The sequence below is a fragment of the Nomascus leucogenys genome, chromosome 4 (genome assembly GCF_006542625.1).
Source record: "Nomascus leucogenys isolate Asia chromosome 4, Asia_NLE_v1, whole genome shotgun sequence".
Classification (NCBI taxonomy): Eukaryota; Metazoa; Chordata; class Mammalia; order Primates; family Hylobatidae; genus Nomascus; species Nomascus leucogenys.
This window is the reverse complement of record NC_044384.1, coordinates 71174652-71197735: the sequence shown is the minus strand read 5'-3', so window position 1 is coordinate 71197735 and position 23084 is coordinate 71174652. Positions and strand designations below refer to the sequence as shown.

General features: G+C 48.1%; 1 protein-coding gene across 1 annotated transcript in view; it reads right to left on the bottom strand.

Moving 5' to 3' along the window:
• Positions 1 to 411: 411 nt before the first annotated feature.
• The window catches only part of IMPA2 (inositol monophosphatase 2), a 50397-nt gene continuing 27724 nt past the window's right edge, over positions 412 to 23084 (bottom strand). Inside the window, exons 3-8 of the mRNA XM_030810782.1 lie at positions 22115 to 22219; positions 19883 to 19928; positions 17731 to 17839; positions 4429 to 4537; positions 3587 to 3738; positions 412 to 948 (exon numbers count right to left, since the gene is read on the bottom strand). Coding sequence (XP_030666642.1) covers positions 833 to 948; positions 3587 to 3738; positions 4429 to 4537; positions 17731 to 17839; positions 19883 to 19928; positions 22115 to 22219 — 637 coding nt within the window. The 3' untranslated portion in view covers positions 412 to 832. The remainder of the gene's footprint in view (positions 949 to 3586; positions 3739 to 4428; positions 4538 to 17730; positions 17840 to 19882; positions 19929 to 22114; positions 22220 to 23084) is intronic.

Below are 23084 nucleotides of genomic sequence, written 5' to 3'. Positions count from 1 at the left end.
GCCTGGCATAGTAGTGCATGCCTGTGGTCCCAACTCAGAAGGCTAAGGCAGGAGCATCACTTGAGTCCTGAGGTCAAGGCTACAGTGAGCTGTGATCACACCACTGCACTCCAGGCTGGGAGACACAGCACGACCCCAACTCAAACAAAAACAAAAAAGCTGATCACAGAAACAACAGCTTTCAGAGATTAGTTACCTTCTGTCTGTCCCATGTCTTGGGTTCTGAACACTCACATGATATTACTGGGGTCGCCTTCAGGGTGTTCATCAGAGGCAGCAGCCGGCACACACTGGACTTTGGGTTTCATTCGCAAAGCTTCCTGACAGCACAGATCCACAGCAGTGGATGAGAGCCACAGAGTTGTTTGGGAATCAGGCGACATGCTTATAGAGGAAACAGATACACACAGGGCCATTATTTTGATTTATTGCATTCTGAAGTACCCTGGGGGGAGGGCCTGAGAACGATCCGCTTTATCAGCGTTCTAAAGCCTTATTACCTGAGATTTATATTCTGGGGGGGGGAAAAATCAAGATTGGATTATCAATACGTATTTCACAGGAGATTTGAGTTTTGGCCCTGACAGAAGAACACGTACTAACCTGAAAAAGGCTACGTGAGATTAAAGAGAGAAACAGCTAAACACCAAATCCTGGTGAGAGAGACATGGATTTAAAAGGCCAGCCACTCACTGTAGCGTGACAGCTCCCTCTGGCGTAGCCAGAAGCGGAGCATGAGCCACTGGCATGGAGCGTGGGCCACGAGGGCCACCTCCCCAGGAGCCCACAGCAGCCCAGGGAGGCCTTGGGAGCAGCTTTGCCTCAGCCGTGGTCACTTCTCATCATCCCGCCCATAGTTAATCGTCTGTAAGGCCTGAGCTATGAGCATCGCCATCTCCCGGGTGCCGGCCGCAACCACTCTGCAAGCCATGAGGTCGAGGGGTCCACCTGGGGACAGAGAGAGAGAGAGCCAGGCATCCGGGTTACCAGAGAGGGCTGAACAACGTTGTGTAACAACTTATCCCACATGCACACAGCACAGGAAATGGCACATGGAACCGTGCCCAAGCCCCAACACTCGTATTAAACAGGTGGTCTAGGAGTGAATCCGGCAAAGAATAGAGGGATGGAGCCTCTCCCGCCCCGCCCCAGTGTGAATGCAGTCAAGGGCTGCATAGAACAGAGTGCAGCTCTGAAGCTGCCACTGCCTTAAGAGATGGAGAACATAAAAGTCCTAAGAAATGCAAGCAATGGGCTAGACCCGAACAGGGGAGCTGCCCTTCTCAAGCTTGACTGTGCACAGGGGTCAGCCAGGGGCTTGTGAAACCAAGGCTCTGCCTCAACAGGTCTGGGTGGGGCTGAGGCTACCTGCCCACAAGCTCCTGTGGGTGCACCACTGCTGTGGGACCCACACTCTAAGAAGCTTGGGCAAGATGATAAAGCCTTGCATCTTCCTGTGGGATATGAAACAGGTCTGGCTGCATGGGCTGGAGACCTGCTTGCACATACGTGAGCCTTCAGGTGCTCTAGTGGTAAAATCAGAGTGATGGGGGCTTTAAAATATGGAATGGAGGCCAGGCATGGTGGCTCACACCTGTACTCCCAGCACTTTGGGAGGCCGAGGCGGGTGAATCACCTGAGGTCAGGAGTTCGAGACCAGCCTGACCAACATGGCAAAACCCATTTCTACTAAAAATACAAAATTAGCTGGGCATGGTGGTGCATGCCTGTAGTCCCAGCTATTCGGGAGGCCGAGGCAGGAGAACTGCTTGAACCCGGAAGGCAGAGGTTGCAGTGAGCCGAGATCACGCCATTGCACTCCAGCCTGGGTGACAAGAGTGAAACTCCGTGTCAAAAAAAAAAAAAATGTGGAATGGGGTCGGGCACGGTGGCTCATGCCTGTAATTCCAGCACTTTGGGAGACTAAGGCAGGCGGATCATGAGGTCAGGAGATCAAGAGCATCCTGGCTGACACTGTGAAATCCTGTCTCTAATAAAAATACAAAAAATTAGCCAGGTGTGGTGGCATGCACCTGTAGTCCCAGCTAGTCGGGAGGCTGAGGCAAGAGAATCGCTTGAACCTGGGAGGCGGAGGTTGCAGTGAGCCAAGATCGCGCCACTGCACTCCAGCCTGGGTGACAGAGTAAGACTCCATCTTGGGAAAAAAAAAAAAAAAAAAAGTGGGATGGGCCTGCCCAGTCCTGCTGCCAATGGCTGATACCTCTTCATTTGTAGACCTTGCTGATATCTTAGTCAAGCCTTTCCAAAGGAGAAATAGGAAACAAGTAGAAATCAAATTACAAAAGATCCACCATCCACGCCCAATAGATAAAAGTGAGCTACAGTGTTTCTGCTAAAAGCTCAGTGAGAATGGGATCTGTTGGATCCACCTGGCTTCTGATTGTTACTCCTGAATCAACAGTAGATGCAAAGATCTGCCTGAAACTACGTGGATGTAGCAGACAGCACAGAGTTAGGGGCCCACATAATACCCCCAGGAGCTCAGTCACTGGGCCTCAAGTGACCCTGAAGCAGAAGGAACAGCCATCTTCCAGAATCATTCTCCAAAACCCAATGGGACGCTCATGTTCTGTGCTGGTGCTGACCCAACACCAAGCTAGGCCTTGCAGAAGCAACTAACCTCAGAAATGTAGGGAGCACAACGCCTGCTCTGTTCATCTCATTGGATTCTTGTGGGAACCCTTAGAAAACTGTCATTGGGCCAGGTGCGGTGGCTTAGGCCTGCAATCCCAGCACTTTGGGAGGTCAAGGTGGGTGGATCACTTGAGGTCAGGAGTTCGAGACCAGCCTGACCAACATGGTGAAACCCCACCTGTATTAAAAATACAAAAATTAGCCGGGCCTGGTGGCATGTGCCTGTAATCCCGGCTACTCAGGAGGCTGAGGCAGGAGAATCGCTTGAACCCAAGAGGCAAAGGTTGCAGTAAGCCGAGATCATGCCACTGCACTCAAGCCAGGGCAACAGAGCGAGACTGTCTCAAAAAAAAAAAAAGAAAACTGTCAGTGGTGTGTAAATGGGAAGTGGCAGTGCTGCTGCCATCTGGTGAAGATATCCTGATCCTATGGTGGCAAGAGATGGCAGGAAGGAGGTCAGGCTGGTCAGGCCACTGCCATCACAGCACCCTCGCATGCTCTCAACAACAGAAACTGTGGATGGGCACGGTGGCTCACGCCTGTAATCTCAGCACTTTGGGAGGTCAAGACCATAAGGTCAGGAGTTTGAGACCAGCCTGGCCAACATGGTGAAACTCCGCTTCTACTAAAAATACAAAAACTAGCCGGGCATGGTGGCACACACCTGTAATCACAGCTACTCAGGAGGCTGAGGCAGGAGAATTGCTTGAACCCGTGAGTAGGATGGTTGCAGTGAGCCGGGATTGTACCACTGCACTCCATCCTGGGTGACAGCAAGACTCTGTCTCAAAAAAAAAAAAAAAAAAAAAAGAAAAAACCAGAAACTCTGGGGAAGGTGGGAAATTCAGTTGGTAAGGACCTCAGGAAGTGCCCCACCCAGTGTCTCTGAGTCTAGTTTCTGCCGCTGCATTTCACGGACAGGAGAGCTCACCCGAAGTGTCTATCACGATGCCGCCTGCTTCTCTGATGATGACCGTGGCAGCCGCCAGATCCCAGCAATGCAGGCCAAACTGGTAATAGGCATCCGCGGCCCCTGAGGCCAGGTGGCAGAGTGCCAATGTGGAGCTTCCAATCACTCGGACCCTGGGGAGAGGGAGGGGAGGACAGATGCAGGCAGGAGTGGAGCCTTTTCTGTGGTGTGCAAGCCGACTTCAGCCAGGTACCCCAGCTGGGCATGTTCCCTAGTGAAAAATGAAGCACAGCACTTCTGCCAAACCTCTGGAGGCTGAATGTAGGGCCTGGAGCCACCAACCAACAGGCCTCTGCCAGACGCAAATGCTTTGTGCCGTGACAGCTCCCAGCTGACCTAGCTACTGAGCACCCGAGATGCAGCAACCAGAGAACCGAATCCTCCTCTACTGAACGTGACATTAAGTGTCAGTGGTCTCACATGGCCAGGGGTCACAGCACAGCCCTACTGGGAAGGCAAGAGACAAAGAGGATTCACTGGGCTTTGATAAACCTGTCTGACACCAGGCCCAATTGGGAAGGACTCTAAGTATTTGCACCATTCGCTGGTTGAGCAGCATGAGGTCAGCTCCATGGATTCTGATCAGAAGGGACACAGGTGCCTACCCATCTCCAGAGGTCTGGTTATAGGAGTATCTACTGCAGGCGGGCCCCTCCCAGGGCTTCCCTGAGTCCGGTGTTCATGTGCCCCTCCCACTCTTTCCATGCCAGGCTTCCTCCTCAAATCCCAGGGGAGTTTTAGCAAGCCCGTGTTCCGTTCTTCCTCCTCTGGCTGCAGGGTGTTCCCCGAACTGAACCTCCTACCCATGCGCCTTGGCATGCAGCAGCCGCTCCATGTTACTCAGGAACAGCTTCAGGGTCGCAGGGTCACGCTTGGGGCCAATTTCTGTCAGAACCAAGGCCTTTGAGAGATCTGCAATAAAAAGAATTTCCTGTCACCAGCAAAATCAAGTCTTGGTTCTAACTAAGGAGTGCAGACTTCCAGTGTGAGCCTTTCTTTCTCAGAGTAAGGATCATCTTTCGACTGGTTCATGCTGAATGCTTTTCTGATAGCTATGTTGAAAACTAAGGATGGACCAGGCACAGTGGATCATGCCTATAATGCTAGCACTTTGGGAGGCTAGGGAACAAGGATCACCTGAGGCCATGAGTTCCAGACCAGCCTGGGCAAGATGGTGAGACTCCATCTCCACAAAAAAAAAAAAAAAAAAAATCAAAAGTAGCTGGGCATGGTGGCACAGGCCTGTAGTTGCAGCTACTCAGGAGGCTGAGGTGGGAGGACTGGTTGAGCCCGGGGTTCAAGGCTGCTGTGAGCCATGATTGCGCCACCACATTCCAGCCTGGAGGACAGGGCAAGGCCCTGTTTCTTAAAAAAAAAAAAAAAAAAAAAATCACCATCATTCAATCAAAAAGAAAAACAAAATGACTCCAAACTGGGAACACTCAATGTTTGGAGGGAAAAAACGCCTCATTAATCGTCTGACTGCTTCAATCACAAAGATAGAAATACCATTTTCTTGGAGAAAGCAACTATTAAATAATGCTGCTTTGGAAAGGGAAGCTGCAGGAGTGAGCCCTCTGGATGCAGGGGTGCTGACACCTGGAATTCACGGCCTGCCATTTATGTAACAGCAGGCGAGGCTGCCAGGGCTGGCAAGCCTGGCTCAGGGCAGGACATGACTGGGATTCTGCTCCTGTCCCTGACTCACTGCTAGGGATCAGAGCGGTTTGTCCTTGTTGTGCCACACACCCAAACACAGCCAAACTTCGGTCACATCCCGTCAGGCCTCACTGCTCGGGCAGGACATGGCCAAACCAGGTGTGCTCCATGACAAAATAAAGCCACTCCCAAAGTCGGGGGGAAACACATTCTATCACATTACTTCACTCAATGGACCCAGTTCTGTGTCACCACTTTCAAATTCTCCACTCACCCAGGAAATTTCTCAGTCAGAATCCAGGTCCAAGTGTCCCTTTTCTTCCATGGAAACTCTCATTTTACACCTTAAAGCACTTTCTGCAAAACACCTGGCTCCACACCAAAGCAACCTGCCTGCCGTCAGGAGGTCCAGATCATTCACCGCCAGCCACGCCTAGCACTGAAGCTGAGCTATGGAGGCACTCCTGCCCCGGGACTGGGCAGCAGCAGGCCCTCCACAGATACCACCTGAGCCCTGCAGCTGCCACCCACAGCTGGGACAAAAGGCGGCTGCTCTAGGTGCTCCCTAATCCACGCAGGATCTGCAGACAGGCTCCAGCAACCCTTCCATTCCTTACCCTCCAAACCCCACCCTCACCTGGCCACAGACAGATGGTATTTTTTCCAGGGTGGCGGTGGGGAGGCTTCCATTGAAGAAAAAGACATCAGCAGACCCAGACTGAGTGGGCACTCGATAAACAGTTACTGAATGAATGAGTGATTTCCCTCAAATGCCAGCACTCAAGAAGGTAGGATTAGAGTCTTTGTTTTGATTTGGCTCATTAAACTACTAGTATTTTAATTTATGGGAGAAATGTTTGAGGCAGAATTTTGTTGGCTAATCTAAGAATCTAAATACTATATACAATACCGATTTTGGGGGTAAACTAATTCTGAATTACGAATATTTGAGTTAGAAATGCTCTTTTGGTCGGGCGCGATGGCTCACGCCTGTAATCCCAGCACTTTGGGAGGCTGAGGCGGGAGGATCAGGAGTTTGAGACCAGACTGGCCAACATGGTGAAACTCCGTCTCTATTAAAAATACAAAAATTAGCCGAGTGTGGCAGCGCGTGCCTGTAATCCCAGCTACTCAAGAGGCTGAGGCAGGAGAATCGCTTGAACCTGGGAGACAGAGGTTGCAGTTAGCCAAGATCGCACCACTGCACTTTAGCCTAGGTGACAGAGTGAGACTCCGTCTCAAAACAACAACAATAACGAGACACCTCTACACATCTGTTAGAATGGACCAACAACACTGACTACAACAAGTGCTGGCCAGGATGTGGAGCAACAGGAACTCGCATGCATGGCTGGTGGAAATGCAAAATGGTGCATCTGCTTTGGAGGATAGGTTGGCAGTTTCCTACAAATCTAAACATTCCCTTACCATACCGTCCAGCAATCATGCCCCTTGGTGTTCACCCAAGGAGTTGAAAACTTGTTTTCACATAAAAACTTTCACACCAGTGTTAAGAGCAGATTTATTCATAACTGCCAACACTTAGAAGCAAGATGTCCTTTAGTAGGTGAATAAATAAACTGTGGTACATTCAGACAATGGAACATTATCCAGCACTTAAAGGAAATGAGAAAGCATGAGAAGATACGGATGAACCTTAAATGCATATTGCTGGGTGAAAGAGGCCAATCTGAAAAGCTACACACCGTATGATTCCACCTCCAAGACATTCTGGAAAAGGCCAAACTATGGAGACAGTAAAAAGATCAGTGGTTGCCAGGGGCTCAGGGGAGGGAAGAATAGGCTGAGCATGGGGGGTTTTTAGGGCAGCGAAACTATTCTATATGATACTGTAATGGTGGATGCCTTACAACACCAACAGTGAAGCCTAATGAAAACTATGAACTTTGGGTGATAATAATGTGTCTCATTTTAACAAATGCACCATTCTATAGGCGATGCTGATGGATGGGGACACTGTACGTGTGTGGGGACAGGAGGTGTATGGGAACTCTGTCTCTCTGCACCTTCTGCTCAATTTTGCTGTGAACCTAAAACCGTTACTCTAAAAAACAAAGTGAAAGAAATAAAGAGGAAGGAAGGGCAGGGAAGGAGGAGGGAGGGGGAGAAAAGGGAGGAAGGAAAAGGAAAGAAGGGAAGGAGAAAAGAAAAAAATGGGATGGCTTGCATGATACTTTGGCCAGGAAAATCAAGGAAGAATGAATTGTCCCAGAGGAGGCCATGGGGGACAAAGAAAGTGAAGTGGCAGTGACATCTTGTCTAATCTCACCCTATTTCTAATTTACTCATCTAACAACTTCAAGTCATACACGTGCATACAATGCTTTTGTTTTTTGTTGTTTTTGTTTTTTTTGAGATGGAGTCTTGCTCTGTCACTCAGCCTGGAGTGCAATGGTGCGATCTGGGCTCACTGCAACCTCTGCCTCCCAGGTTCAAGCAGTTCTGTTGTCTCAGCCTCCCAAGTAGCTGGGATTACAGGTGTGCACCACCATGCCCAGCTCATTTTTGTATTTTTAGGAGGGACAGGGTTTCACCATAATGGTCAGGCTGGTCTCAAACTGCTGATCTCAGGTGATCAACCCATCTCGCACGGTGCTTTTCAAAAACGATCTTATAGCTTATTCTGTTGCTCGCTCTTTCAATATAAAAACATCTCATATACATCTTTTGCCATCAGTATCTTACTCTTAACAGCCACACTCTATTCCATCTGGTGCGATAACTGCAATTTATGTCACCATTCCCCTGAAGATGAACACTTTTCATTTTTATTGTAAACAATGCTTCATAAACATCTTTTCTATAGAGGTTTATACAGTCATACTGATTTTTTTAGAGACAGATGAACACAAGTGGGATTTCTGAATCAAAGGGTGTGCATATTTTAGGTTTTGATATAATTTTCCAAATTGCCCTCTGGGAAAGCTGAATCAAATTTCCATACGCCCCCTCAACCCCACTGGGCTATGAAGGATCCTGTACTATTTCCCAGTCCCTAACAGGCAGGCTCACCCTGGAGGTACACTCTAAGAGTGATTTTCTCTGAGCGGTAAAATCAAGACAGTGAAATCCTAACACACAGGGCACTTCCTGGCACCAGTGTTAACGACCCTGGGAAGAGATGAAGGAAGACACTGAAGATTTCTCCCCAGGAACTAGGAAGCTGAGCAATCAATTTCCACTGGGAGATAAGCGCCTACTCTTAAAGGCCTCACCCAGTCTCCCCACACCTGAGGGCAGAGATGAGCACAGGGCGGGTGGGTGGAGGAAAGTCCGCCAGTGCCAGCCTAGACAGGCAGGTACTCCCCATGCCAGGGCCGGTGTAGGAAGCACAGACATCTTCCAACCAAGTGCCCTGGGGTATTTCACAAAGAGAAGTTAATTTGTGTGCAGGAAACAGCAATTTTTCACTTGTTGACAGTGACCATGTCCTCACTCTTCCTGACAGGCCTGTGCGAGCACTTCCCAGCCTACGTGCCACTGCCCCTGTGCAACAGATGAGAAACTCAAGCTTGGAGAAGCGACATGAGCTGCTCAGGCCATGGAGCCATTACATGGTAGGGCCAGACTTACACCCAAGCTTGTCTGGTGATTGTGTGAAGGCAGGGGGTTTCTTCCATAGTTTTCCAGTTTGTGAAAAGCTTGCTCTGAATCCAGCACCTTCCTCTTCTGGCCGTCCTGAATTAATTCCTTCTCATTCTTGCCAACATACACTTTCCCAAATGAAATCAAGAACAGAGTATAGGCTGGGTGCAGTGGCTCACGCCTGTAATCCCAGCATTTTAGGAGGCCAAAGCGGGTAGATCATTTGAGGCCAGGAGTTCGAGACCAACCTGGCCAACATAGGGAAACCCTGTCACTACTAAAAGTACAAAAAAACAAAAAAAATTAGCTAGGCGTGGTGTCACACATTTGTAATCTCAGCTACTGGAGAGGCTAAAGCACAAGAATTGCTTGAACCTGGGAGGCAGAGGTTACAGTGAGCCAAGATCATGCCACTGCACTCCAGCCTGGGTAACTGAGCCTGGCTGTCTCAAAAAAAAAAAAAAAAAGAACAGAGTATATAACAGAGTATAAAGGAGGTCTGAATGTTGCCACCTAAAAGCGAAATGCTTTCTACTGTTTGATTTTGCTCCAGAAAAGGGAGAAAAAAACTTATGACAACCCCTACTTAATATTGTCTTATGATTATTTCTGACTAGTTATCCACAATTACTACGATTTTTGTATTTTATTACCCTTTGCCCCGTATTTACCATATCTTAGGTCTTACACACAGACACACACACACACATATCTATATATTTTTTTGAGATGGAGTCTCGTTCTGTCACCAGGCTGGAGTGCAGTGGTGTAATCTTGGCTCACTGCAACCTCTGCCTCGCGGGTTCAAGCAATTCTCCTGCCTCAGCCTCCCGAATAGCTGGGATTACAGGCATGCGGCTAATTTTTTTTGTATTTTTAATGGAGACAGGGTTTCTCCATGTTGGTCAGGCTGATCTCGAACTCCTGACCTCAACTGATCCACCCACCTCAGCCTCCCAAAGTGCTAGGATTACAGGTGTGGGCCACCAGACCCGGCCTAATATATATCTTTTTAATTTCAAATATTCTGTGATTTCATGGGAAGCAGGGAACAGGGAGTTCTTGCTTAATAGGTAGAGTTCTTGTTTGTAGGAACAAACATTTTGGAGATTATATAGTGCTGATGATTGTACAACATTGTGACTATAATTAATGTCATTGAATGGTATGCTGAAGAGCAATTAGAATGGAAAATCATATTTACATACATTTTACTACAATAAAAATATCTCATACATTTTGAAACAGGACATCTCTGTTTATTCTTTCAATAAACAGATTTTAGGATGAAAATGAATAGCCGGTGACTTCCGACAGTTTGGAAACCCTTGCTCTGGTTGAGCAATGCTAAGAGTATGCTGTCTTAGGGGAAACTTTACAACTCAAATGATGAGAGAAGTCATTTGTGTACACTGAAATACGTACTCATGGGCTGGGCGTGGTGGCTCATGCCTGTAATCCCAGCACTTTGCAAGGCTGAGGTGCGCCGATTGCTTTGAGGTCAGGACTTCAAGACCAGCCTGGGCAACGTGGCGAAACCCCATCTCTACCAAACATACAAAAGTTAGCCAGGCATGGTGGTGTGTGCCTGTAGTTCCAGCTACTCGGGGGACTGGGTTTGGACAATCACTTGAGCCCAGGAAGCAAAGGGTGCAGAGAGCCGAGATCAGCCACTGCACTCCAGGCTGGGTGATGGAGTCTCAAAAAAAAAAAAAGAAAAAAGAAATATGTACTCACAGAGTAAGAGGCAGCTGTGCTTTAAAGCCTATAAAACATGCCTGTGGGCACAAGCTGGTTTTGTTAGATATATAACTTCTGTGACTACACTTTCATCAGTGTGTCGTTTTGGAGGTTTTTTTGAGACAGAGTCTTGCTCTGTTTCCCAGGCTAGAGTGCAGTGATGCAATCATAGCTTCTGTTACCTTGAACTCCCATGTCAGCCCTCTGAGTAGCTGGAACTACAGGCCTGCACCACCACACCCAGCTAATTTTTAATTTTTTTGTACAGATTGGGGTCTTGCTATGTGGCCCAGGCTGGTCTCAAACTTCTGCTCTCAAGCGAACCTCCTGCCTCAGCCTCCCAAAGTGCTGGGATTACAGGCGTGAGCCACCGTGCCTTGCCTAACAAGGCCAATATTTTAATACTTCACAAAAACAATGAAGAGGGAGCTCTACAACCATGAAACCACAAATGCTGTCTGGAGCCCCCACCCCCACCCTCCAAGCCCCAAAGGCCCAGGAATCCAATGTCAAGTAACAGTAGGTAACTAAAAAGAACTATGGTTGAATCTCACACACAATTATCCTAAGAAAAAAAGAGTGAGGAGCAGAGTAACATGTATACGCCATAAAAGAATTTTGCCAAAAAAAAAAAATCTAACCACAAAATAGGAGTAATAAAGAATATCAGGAAAAAAGAGCATAATCCAAATCAAAGGTCACAGAACTTAGGAAAAATTACATAAAGGAAATATTTCAGAAAAGAAGACAAACTAAAAGGAACATAATGAATAAACACAAGAGATTATGCTTTGCAGGAAATTAAGGGTGAAAAAGAGGAAACCTTTTTAAATAAGATAATTGGTGGAAAAGATAAAAAGAATACAAGAGGAAATGATAGTGAAAGCCCAACATACATTGAAGTCCCCAAAGACAAAAAGCAAAGCAACACAATTTGGAAATAAAAAAAATATTAAAAACTGCAATTCAAAAAAACTCTTTCTACAATTTAAAAAAAGAGGCCAGTCACAGTGGCTCATGCCTATAATCCCAGCACTTTGGGAGGCCGAGGCAGGCGGATCACCTGAGATCGGGAGTTCGAGACCAGCCTGACCAACATGGAGAAACACCATCTCTACTAAAAATACAAAATTAGCCAGACATGGTGGTGCACGCCTGTAATTCCAGCTACTTGGGAGGCTGAAGCAGGAGAATCACTTAAACCCAGGAGGTGGAGGTTGCAGTGAGCTGAGATATCGCCATTGCACTCCAGCCTGGACAACAGAGCAAAACTCCATTTCAATAAATAAATAAATAAATAAAGGCCGAGTGTGGTGGCTCACATCTATAATCCCAGCACTTTGGGAGGCCGAAGCGTGTGGATCACGTAAGGTCAGGAGTTTGAGACAAGCCTGGCCAACATGGTGAAATCCTGTCTTTACTGAAAGTACAAAAACTAGCTGGGCATGGTGGCGCATGCCTGTAATCCTAGCTACTCAGGAGACTGGGGCAGGAAAATTGCTTAAACCTGGAAGGTGGAGGTCGCAGTAAACCGAGATTGCGCCACTGCACTCCAGACTGGGCAACAGAGCAAGACTGTCTCAAAAATATATATATATTTTTATTTTTTTTGAAAAATCGTATCTAATGCTGTAAGCCTGACAACTTTCCAACACTTCAAGAGCTCTCCTGAGGAGTGGTGATATTAATATGACATTTTTAGTATTTTATTAAAAACTACATCAGCACTTAGAAGAGCTGAAAATCTCAGTGAAACCATTTCCCAAATGACCAATACATGATGTTATAAAATCAACAGTGAACAAAAGATCCATTCAAAGTACAAGATAGCCCAATGGATTTCAATGTAACTGAGTACCAACAAATCCACTAGATTTCACACTGCAACTAACCTTTAAGAAATCGCTACTTGGCCAGGCGCAGTGGCTCATGCCTGTAATCCCAGAATTTTGGGAGGCTGAGGTGGGCGGATCACTTCAGGTCAGGAGTTTGAGACCAGCCTGGCCAACATGGTGAAACCTGATCTCTACTAAAAATACAAAAAAAAAAAAAAAAAAAAATTAGCCGGGCATGGAGTGCGTGCCTGTAATTCCAGCTACTCCGGAAGCTGAGGTGGGAGAATCGCTGGAATCTGGGAGGCAGAGGTTGCAGTGAGCCAGGATCACACCATTGCACCCTAGCCTGGGCAACAGAGCAAGACTCCATCTCAAAAACAAGAAAAATTGCTACTTGTTGAGTTTTGGTTTGATATCAAACAAAAATGCCCTCAATTATCTGAAAAGAGATTTAAAACACTTCTTTTTTAAACTACGTATCTGTGTGAGGTTAGACATTTTTTAAGACATCAAAAACAGGCTGGGTTGGTGGCTCACACCTGTAATCCCAGCACTTTGAGACGCTGAGGTGGGAGGATGGCTTGAGGCCAGGAATTCGAGACCAGCCTGGGAAACATATCGAGACCCTGTCTCTACAAAAATATATTTTAAATTATCCAGGCATGGTGGTGAGCACCTGTAGTCCTAGCTACTTGGGAGGCTGAGGCAGGAGGATCATTAGGGCCCTGCAGTTGGAGGCTGCATTGAGCTATGATCACACCATTGCACTCCAGTGTGGTCAACAGAACAAGACTGTCTCTAAAAAATAATAATAATAAAAGACATCAAAACAACTTATTACAACAGATTGAATGCAGAAGCAGATATGAGAATCTAGTTGTCTTACATTAAGCCAGACATAAAGAAATTTAGAAAAAATGTAAAACTATCCCACTCTCCTCACTAAAGCTTTCTTATTTTGGAAAATATGATTATTTCCCATAAAAAATATATTATTCATGTTAAAATGTAATGAATTTTTAATCTTAAAATGAATTAATAAATATTTTAAAGGCCTTCAGTAATTTTTTCAGGAGTATGAATGGGTTTGTCTTAAGATCAAAAAGCTTTAAAAATGCTATACTAGAGAATGTACTTCACACAACCAGAGTGACTGGAGAAGCATCAGCACACACGACAGTGGTGGCATTAAATCTGTACCCACCTGTGGAACCAAGACTGAATGATGGCTTTAAGGTGACAGCGTGGCACACAGTGGCTGGGTGCTATCCCAGTGAGGATGCAGCGCAACCATCCAGAGGTGGACAGGTGACAGAGAGAGGACATGACCCATAGAACAAGCTTGTCAACTGTTACTGAGAGCAAAGGTTATCCTTTTTTTTTTTTTAAGAGATGGAGTTGAGGCAGGGTGCGGTGGCTCATGCCTGTAATCCCAATACTTTGGGAGGCCCGGGCGGGTGGATCACCTGAGGTCAGGAGTTCAACACCAGCCTCGCCATGACAAAACCCTGTCTCTACTAAAAATATAAAAATTAGCTGGGCATGGTGGCACGCGCCTGTAATCCAAGCTACTTGGGAGGCTTAGGAGGAAAATCACTTGAACCACGGAGGCGGAGGTTGCAGTGAGCCAAGATCGCCCCATTGCACTCCAGCCTGGGCAACAAGAGTGAAACTCCATCTCAGAAAAAAAAAAAGAAAAAAAAACAGTATAACTCATTATCAACTCTATATTTTAAAAACATGGTCAGGTGCAGTGGCTCACGACTGTAATCCCAGCACTTTCGGAGGCCGAGGCAAAGGCTCACTTGAGGTCAGCAGTTTGAGACCAGCCTGGCCAACATGGTGAAACCCCGTCTCTACTAAAAAATACAAAAACATTAGTCAGATGTGGTGGCGCATGCCTGTAGTCCCAGCTACTCAGGAGGATGAGGCAGGAGAATTGCTTGAACCTAGGATGTGAAGGCTGCAGTGAGCCAAGACTGCACCACCACACTCCAGCCTGGGTGACAGAGTGAGATCCTGTTTCAAAACACAAAACAAAACAAATCAAAAATACGTACTTCCTAGCACTGTCCAGTGAAAAGGCAACAAAGACTGACCCAGGAACAGGAAGTCCCCCCAGAATGCAGACTGTGACCTTAGGAGGCCACCTTCCATAAAAACGAGACAAGTGGAAATTTGAACACCGATGGGATTATTTGCTGATTTTAGGGATGCATTTTGGGTAGGGTGATATTGATGATTTGATTGTGTTTGTAAGAGAGCAGTCTGTTTTTGGAGACACGCTGAAGTACTGACTAGGAAGTGACATGATGCCTGGGATTGGCTCCAGGCAGCTGGGGGTGGCAGGAGCTGGTGGACACACACCAAGCAGGCATGCTGCCATGTGAGGGGTCACGGGGCGTCATTTTGCTTTTTCTGTGTACTTTGTATATGTCTGGAACTTTGCATGGTAGAATTTGAAGAAGCAGCTAATAAAATTCTTGCCTTCTTCTAATCCTTTACCTCTATCCAGTGTTGTTTTTTAACTTGTGAGTTGAAGACATTCCAGCAAGGCATAATAGAAATAAGAAAGGGGAAGCCAAGGGAAGCAGAAAGAGAGAGAAAGAAAGAGGGAGAAAGAGAGAGAGATTAGTGGTGCTTGTTTTAACGACTGTGTCCTCCAGAAACAAGTCCTAATTTTAACAATGGGGCATGACTTGATTGGTTTTGTGCAAAGATTCAAGTTTCTTCTTTGATAATGGTTCTCATTTTAGGATACTGTGCCCCAGGCACTATGCTGGGTGCTTTATATGCATAACTTATTTAATCCTCTCGGTTATTTTTATTATCATCATCATTCCCATTTTCAATATGAGGACTGAGATTCAGAGAGGTTAAGGAACTTGCTCGAGGTCCAGTCACCTTAGAAAGCAGCAGAATCGGCCAGGTGTGGTGGCTCACACCTGTAATCCCAACACTCTGGGAGGCCAAAGCGGGTGGATCACTTGAGGTCAGGAGTTTGAGACCAGCCTGGCCAACATGGTGAAGCCCCGTCTCTACTAAAAATACAAAATTAGTCAGATGTGGTGGTGCGCGCCTGTAATCCCAGCTACTTGGGAGGCAGAAGAATCACTTGATCCCAGGAGGTGGAGGTTGCAGTGAGCCAAGATTGTGCCACTGCACTCCAGCCTGGGTGACAGAGCAAGACTCCATCTCAGAAAAAAAAAAAGGGCGGCAGAATCAGGATCTGAAATTGGGTCTGCATGGTGCCAAGAGACCGTGCTGCTGAAGAGCATGCACTGTCACCTCCTAAAGTCCATCTGCCCATAGGAAAGAAAACAACCATGATAGAAAACACGTGGAACCGCCTATCCTGAATGGGCCAGTTTAGGTTTTTTGGCCTTTCTCCCATATGGAGGAATCTGGTGATATTTTACAGCATTGTGAGACAGGTACTGTAGGGAACAGAAGAATGCCAGACAAATGAGAGAAGCCTCAGACTAGCAGCAGCTATCTGCTATGCACTTTATCCATCAGAATTTTTCTAAAGTCACAAATGAGTTTCAGAACATGAGCAATTCATGTTTCCTTCATTCTACGAAATTACCAGGCCTACTGGGGGGCCACATAAAGGGGCCCCGGACAAAGCCCTTGCCCTAGTGGAGTTGGTGCTTGAGCTAGCAGCCTGCAGGCCAGGAGGACACAGAGCTGCAGCCTGACTGAGCTACACAGGCGGGCGGCCAGCATGCCAAGAGCGTGTTAATAGAGTTCAGCGTTATAATCCAGTGAAATATAGAGCAAAGTTCACCCGAGCATGCTTAATAGCATGCTTCCTCACTACCGGTTACACAATGAGGCTGGAGTGGGCACCTCCTGGCACACATAGCTGTAATTAAAGCTACTTTTTTCACTGCCAAACAAAACACTTCTGGAGAGGGAAGGTGAGGCAGGGCCAGAGGCCATTCCAAGACCTCTCTGGGTTCAGAAACTCTAACTGGTGAGTCCAGCTGCTGGCTGCCCCTCAGAGGCCCCCATGACTTCTCCCTTTCCCTGCTCTGGGCTCTCCTGCAGCCACCTCCTCTCCTTTGCACAATCTTGCCCGTCCTGTCCCTCACACAGCGGCGGGCCCTCTCCTGACACCTCATCCATCCTGGCCCGCCACTTTCCTGGCTGCACGGGCTCACAGCAGCAGAGATGGGCCATGGCCAGAGCTCCTCTCACTGCCTCGAAGGCCATCTGGTCACACAGGCATCAGCCAGGGAGGAAAGAAGTAGGAATAAATAGACAATGAAGAAAGGTTGCCAGGAAAGGAATTTTTAAGAGAGGCTGGAAGTGGGTCAAGAGGGGAGGCAGCAGGGAGGCTGATGGGAGAGCAGAAGAAAGAGTGTAACTGGCAGGGAATGAGATGGGGGGCCCTGCATGATGTCCACGCCAGAAACACAGAAGGCAGAAACAAGCAGCAGTGCACTTCCACCGTTTCAAACCCAGACACGCAGGTATTATGGAGCTTGTAAAATCTCCCATGCAGCTGCTGCTAGTCTGAGGCTTCTCTCATTTGTCTGGCATTCTTCTGTTCCCTACAGTACCTGTCTCACAATGCAGTAAAATGTCACCAGATTCATCCATGTGGGAGAAAGGCCAAAAAGAATCAGTGAAAACCTAAACTGGCCCATTCAGGACAGGTGGTTCCAGGCAGTATGCAGGGAATGGGAGCCCCTCTCTCAGAGCCACTGGATGGCCCTGAGATTCTGGGCTAAGGAAATCACGGTAGGCCATAACTGCAGAGGGCCTAAGGTGCCTCTTTACATGACTCATTCCCGAGGATGGCTCTTCTCACAGAAGCTGAAGCCAGTTACTGTTGTGCACACTCAGGGGCCACAGACTGCACCTGGGCAGCAGTGCCTGGGCAAAATCGGGACCACCGAGGTGTGCCAGGGTGCTCTGAGGGGAACAAGCGTGCTCTGACTGCACCTGGCCTCGGGCTGCTCACCCAATCCCACTACAACCAAATCGTGACTGCGACTGGAGTGCTTTTAGCCTGAAAGATGAGGGATGTGAGCGCAAAGCAGAATGAGGCTATTTAAAGCTCCTGGCCACATCAACAAAAACACTAACATACAGAACTGCCTTCATTTCCAGTTCATCAGGGACACAATGTCCCTAAAAAGAGATGACACCATCAGCAAGGGACCTCCACCACCGTCCCACATCATGGTGGCTTTGGCATTCTCCTTTCACACTTTTCTTTCAGAAAGAAACTAAGACGAGCCTCGCGAAGCCCACCTGTCTCCCCGGAGACCCGGAGCCGCTGGCCATTGCAGAAGGCGCCCCGACCCCGCCGGCCCGTGTACAGCCGCTCCTCTGTGCAGTGGTAAATCACTCCGAATTCAAGCTGTGGACGGCAGAGGCAGGACAGAAAACAAAGACGGTTCACTCGTTTGATGTGGGGAAAAACATCGTTATTCAAAGATGAAGGCTGCGCTAGGTGTTAGGATAACACATGACGCTGTGACAGAAATTACCTTTCCAAAAGGACTGAGAAAAAGCAGTGCCTGCATTTAAAATGAGACCTGGACATAAAAGCAATCTTGCTTTTACTAATAACTACAATTTTAAAATATATTCAGACTAATAAAACTTTAAAAATTAATATCATAATCAAGTATTAATAACCAGAAGTTATTGAAAAAGCTTAATTTTTTAGAAAGGCCCTTTTTGTTGCTGAAAAAAAGAAGGTTACTTGTGACTCTAACCAAACCCCATAAGAAATCCTCAAAATTGCTGATGTGTGAAGAATGGAGAATGCATCTGTAAAGCCAGCGGAATCTCAGAAGCCCAAGGACAGCCCCAGCGAGGAAGAGGCAGCGCCGCAAATGGGGACTGATCCGTGAGCAGGCAGTGCACTGAACAGCGGCCCCACTGCCCCACATCAGGGAATAAAACGTCAGACCACAGCCTCCCAGGATGAAGCAGCAAAAGGAAGAGGTAAGCGTGGAAAAGGACGGGAGCCCACAGCCACATGCCTCTGTGATCTTTCCTCTACCAACTTTTCACCACTCAGGGTTAACAAGGGCCAGCATGCTTGCTTAGCAAGTTAGCCAAGTGTTCACCTCTCTAGAAAATTTAAAAAACACCCTGGCCAAATGCCTTAGGAAAGCCTTGGCTGGCCCTGGGGTGAGCACAACCACCCTAGAGTGGACACCCCAAGCTACAGAGAAAGGGTTTATTTCTGGGGGTTGGGGGTGTCATTCAGTCAATGCTTTTTCAGAGCCTGCAGGTGTCTGGCAGCATTTCACCATCCTTCCCCTTCCAGTACCCTGGCTTTAAAGGAATCCTCATGACCAGGTCAGTCCTAGAATTCAGCTGGTTCCTGAGGCCTGTGAAGGGCTCCCAGACTGCAGAGGAATGTCCCCCACTCCCATGGGGAGGAGCCTACCACTATAAGCCAGGAGCTCCCGTATTCAGTCTAGGAACATAGGATAGACCCTAGCCGACCCACAGAAGGGCTGAGGACCTAGCCAGCTGTTCCAGCAGCCCCTTCGCACAGTCACAGAACATCAATCAACCCCTGAAGTACTGCTCAGCCTCCCACCCACTCTGGGCACCATAATATTATTTAACAGAGAAAGAAGTCAATCATTGCATCCTTAGACAAATTACAGTATTACAATTCCTACTTATCTTCAGCTTAAGTACTTTGAGATACTTCAGTACTTAACTTTAAATACTTCAACTTAAGTACTTCCCTCAGCTCCCACAGGGAGTCTGCGCTGAGACTAAGGTGAAGCTGCACAAATGCTGCTCTGAAGCAGGGCTGCTTTTGAGAAACACGCAGCACTCAGCCCTATTTAAATAAAACTGTTTCAATTAGAAAGAAATTAAGGCTCTTCTCAGTGCTGCTGCTTGAATTACTTAATAAGGTTTAAACCTCAGCCCCACGCCTTCCATGCAGGTCGCACAACACTGTGTAGTTCAGAAGGCCTATGGGAACCATGAAAGAGCTACGTTCTCATGCTAATAACCAGAGGAAGATAAGAAAGAATTATTAGAATATTGGGATTGAGGATGCTCTCCAAAAATAAGTGCTCCTTTTAGTTTGTGAGATCACACGCTCTAGGGGTCAGCTGGAGATGCACTTGGACCATTCACTTAAGACTTCCGCTTCCATAGCAGTGTCACAAACAGACCCCGGGTAACATGAGGCCAGCCCTCCATGGGGGACAAGGGCCAGCCACGGAGCCCCACCCTGCACACCCCAAAGCCAGTCTGGACTTGTTTATTTTCTCAGATTTGAAACCCACAGGCTTGGATTTGCCAGTCATGATTAAGGCACAGGGCAAACAGCAAACCAGGCGCACAGAGGCTGAAACCAGAAAGGAAGGATGGCCAGAGGGAGCCCAGGGAGGGGCCCTGGGGACCCGGGCCACACCCGCACCTCTTGTCGAACAGCAAATCCAATGCTAACCGCCACAGTCGGGAATCTGCAAAGGAAAATAGAAAGGTTTACTCTCTGGAACAAGAGCGGCAGCTCTCGGGAGCCTGTGTGCTGTGCAGCTCCCCGCAGGCTCAGAAAGACCTTCCTACACTCTGGGTGGGTTGGTTGTTTAAAAACTACTTCCCACAGTTTCACTAACTGCTTCCAAGACAAACAGAATAAACTGACCATGTTGTAAGACAGTTAACCTTGAAAGAAAACAGCACTGTGAAAGTCACGTAAGACTGACGTAACTCAACAACCCTCTGATGCCCAATTAGGAAGGATCTCAATCATCCGTTTTCTGGTTCTCCGGACCTAAAGGGACAGCAGAGCCCTCCCCGAAGGCCAGACCCAGTCCCAGATGGGGCGCCAGGCAGGTGGTCCCAGAAGGCACCACAGCCTCCCCATGGGGGCCAGTTCTGAGCCACAGCCCACCCTGTGGCACTGCTACCATCCCTGCCTGAGTGCCCAGTAGCCAGCTGCAGGGAAAGCCATGGCTGCAGACAGTTTTCATGATCAGTTTGCCTGCAGGTTTGTGATTCTACTATTGCCACTCAATATCTTCAAAATAATCCTTCCTTTCTAGGGAGATCATTGGAGCTTAAAAACAGGCAGGAAAGGCTGGGTACTGCAAACTGACAGGAAAAATGCAAAACCAATTGTACACAAACGCAACTCTGATTGCCAGGGTGTGCGGGACCTTGGGATGAGCCGCTGGCTTCCAGGGCAAATGCACCATGTGCCAGGCCTCATGCTTGTTCCAGTGCCCAGGAGAGCTTTCTCCCACTGCTGTGGCCCAGCACTGGTGGGCACAGGGGTGAACAGGCGCCATCTGAGTGGCAGCTGCTGGTGGCTTTCGGATGTCTTCAGACCACAATGATCACCACAGCTGTAGCGTGGGGTTCAGGAACTGTCAGGATCAGCTCTGGAGACTGTTCTGAAATTGCTGCTCTTTTTCCAATCACCTCCCCAGTCCCAGGATCCCCCCAGGGGTGCAGACAGGAAAGCACTGGAAGCTATGTCTCTGGAGCCACTGAAGACCCTTGAATGGATGTGTGGCCTTCACCATGTGACAGGGCTGCACCTGCCGTGTGACCGTTATGAGCACCCTGGAACCACGAGCAGGCAGAAGTAATGAAGCTCCACTCAGTGACATACTCTGGGGAGGAGAGCCCTGGGAAGGATCATGCTTTAGTTGAAATGAGAGGAGAGATTGGTGACACATTTGCTGGCACCAGATGGCACGACTCCACTGCCTCGAAAGGGTCACCTTGTGTAGGCACAACTGAATTCTCGAGGCAACTCACCTAGAAAAAGGCTGTGCTTAGCATGGAATAACTTCACGTTTTACATATAAACATGCCATCAGAGGCAGATCATAAAGGAGCCCACACCCGGGCTCTGTTCACCCTTCCTGCTCAGCGCGTGCAGCCCAGTGTGCTGGCGTGCACTGTTGAGCACGGGAGCCGCGAGCCACCCGCCCATGGAATGGGAATCTCTCCAGGGTTCTCCAGAGCTGGAGAACCACACTCTGTTTAAGCCACATCATGCTCTGTGCCCCAGGCCCCCAGCCACCTGTGCGTGTAGACAGGCAGCGCAGCACCATCACCTGCCCCTGTCAGAGAACACCTGTGGTCGTGTCCCTGTCACCTTTGCATCCCTGTCACTTCACCATCCCCGAACCTCCATTCCCTTCACCTCCTCACACGGGCCCTTCTGACCTCCCCGAACCTCCTGCTTTTTGTAACCACAAGATTTGCTCTCATACAGGAAGATGGCTCTCAAATCTCACCTGTCACAGGCCACTCTCTACACCTTGGGCTCCGGCCACTGTGGGGCAGCACAAGCTTTGTATCCCAACTTCACCTTTTTCTCCAGTGGGGGTGGGGTGTGAGGGGAGTCAGACTCCTTCAAGGGGTCCTTGTTAAATGCAACCCAACATTTTTAACATAACAAACTGGTTTTTAAACAAGTGCAAATTTCCTAACATACTCCAAGAGCCTCTCACAAATGGAAAACCTTATTTTAAAAATATCAAGATCTGATCATCTTTCTAATGAGACTATGAGTGTACTATAGGTTTTTTTTTTATATATTCCTGCCTTAAAAAATGCTGCTTTTGAAAAGACAAAACCTCACAGAAGAGGACATGTTAAGCCCTGCAATGGAGGCGATCCCTGCTCAGCTCACCTGTGCACAAAATTGCAGGTGCCGTCGATGGGGTCGATGATCCAGGTCGGGCTGTGGGTGAGCACACACTTGGCCCCAGAAGCGGCGGCCTCTTCTGCAATGAACCTGCAGTGGAAGAACCCAGCCTGAGACCCTGCACCAAGGACACAGAATAACGTGCCTGAAACTGCTTCCAGTCCTGTTAAAGAAAAAGGTGGCACAGCAAACAGATGTCATTATGGTTTCTCTGGGTCAAACAGAGGCAGAGTCTTTAAACAACCATGTGCTTTTTGACCTGCCTGCCAGCTGACCTACTCAGCAGGGTTTAGAAAACAGAGTGACACCTCAGTGCCAGCGTTCAGAAAGAGCACCAGGGAATTCCAGCAGGCCAGGCAGAGAAATGCAAGCGTGAAGAACGCTGGAAAACAGATCTTCTGAAGCAAAACTAAACTCGATTTTTAACTTCAGTCTGGAGGGGAGGAGGCTGATGAGATACGACCAAGCAAGGTGGCCCAGGACTCTGACTTTGATTCTCCCAGTCAGTGCTGATACCTGGGCACCGAGGGGTTAAATGTCACTTGCAGCTGAGATCTCCCACGTCTGTACCCAGCCTGGCTCACCTGAACTGCAGACACAGGTGACAAACAGAGCCCCCCCCCCGCAGCTGATTCATTTCCCAAAGGTGCCCTTCCTGCCCTGGTCTCTGACTTCCCTGGTTTTTTTTGTTGTTTTTTAAGAGATAGGGTCTTGATCTGTTGCCCAGGCTGGAGTGCAGCGGTATCATCATAGCTCATGCAGCCTCAAACTCCTGGATCCAAGCAATCCTCCTGCTTTGTTCTCCCAAGTAGCTGGGACTACAGATGCATACCACCACATTCAGCTAATATTTTTATTTTTGTAGAGGTGGGGTCTTGCTACATTGGCCAGTCACAAATCCAGCTTCCCTCTGGGAGCAAGCAAGGGTGGGGCTGCAGGAAGGAGAGGCTGGGAC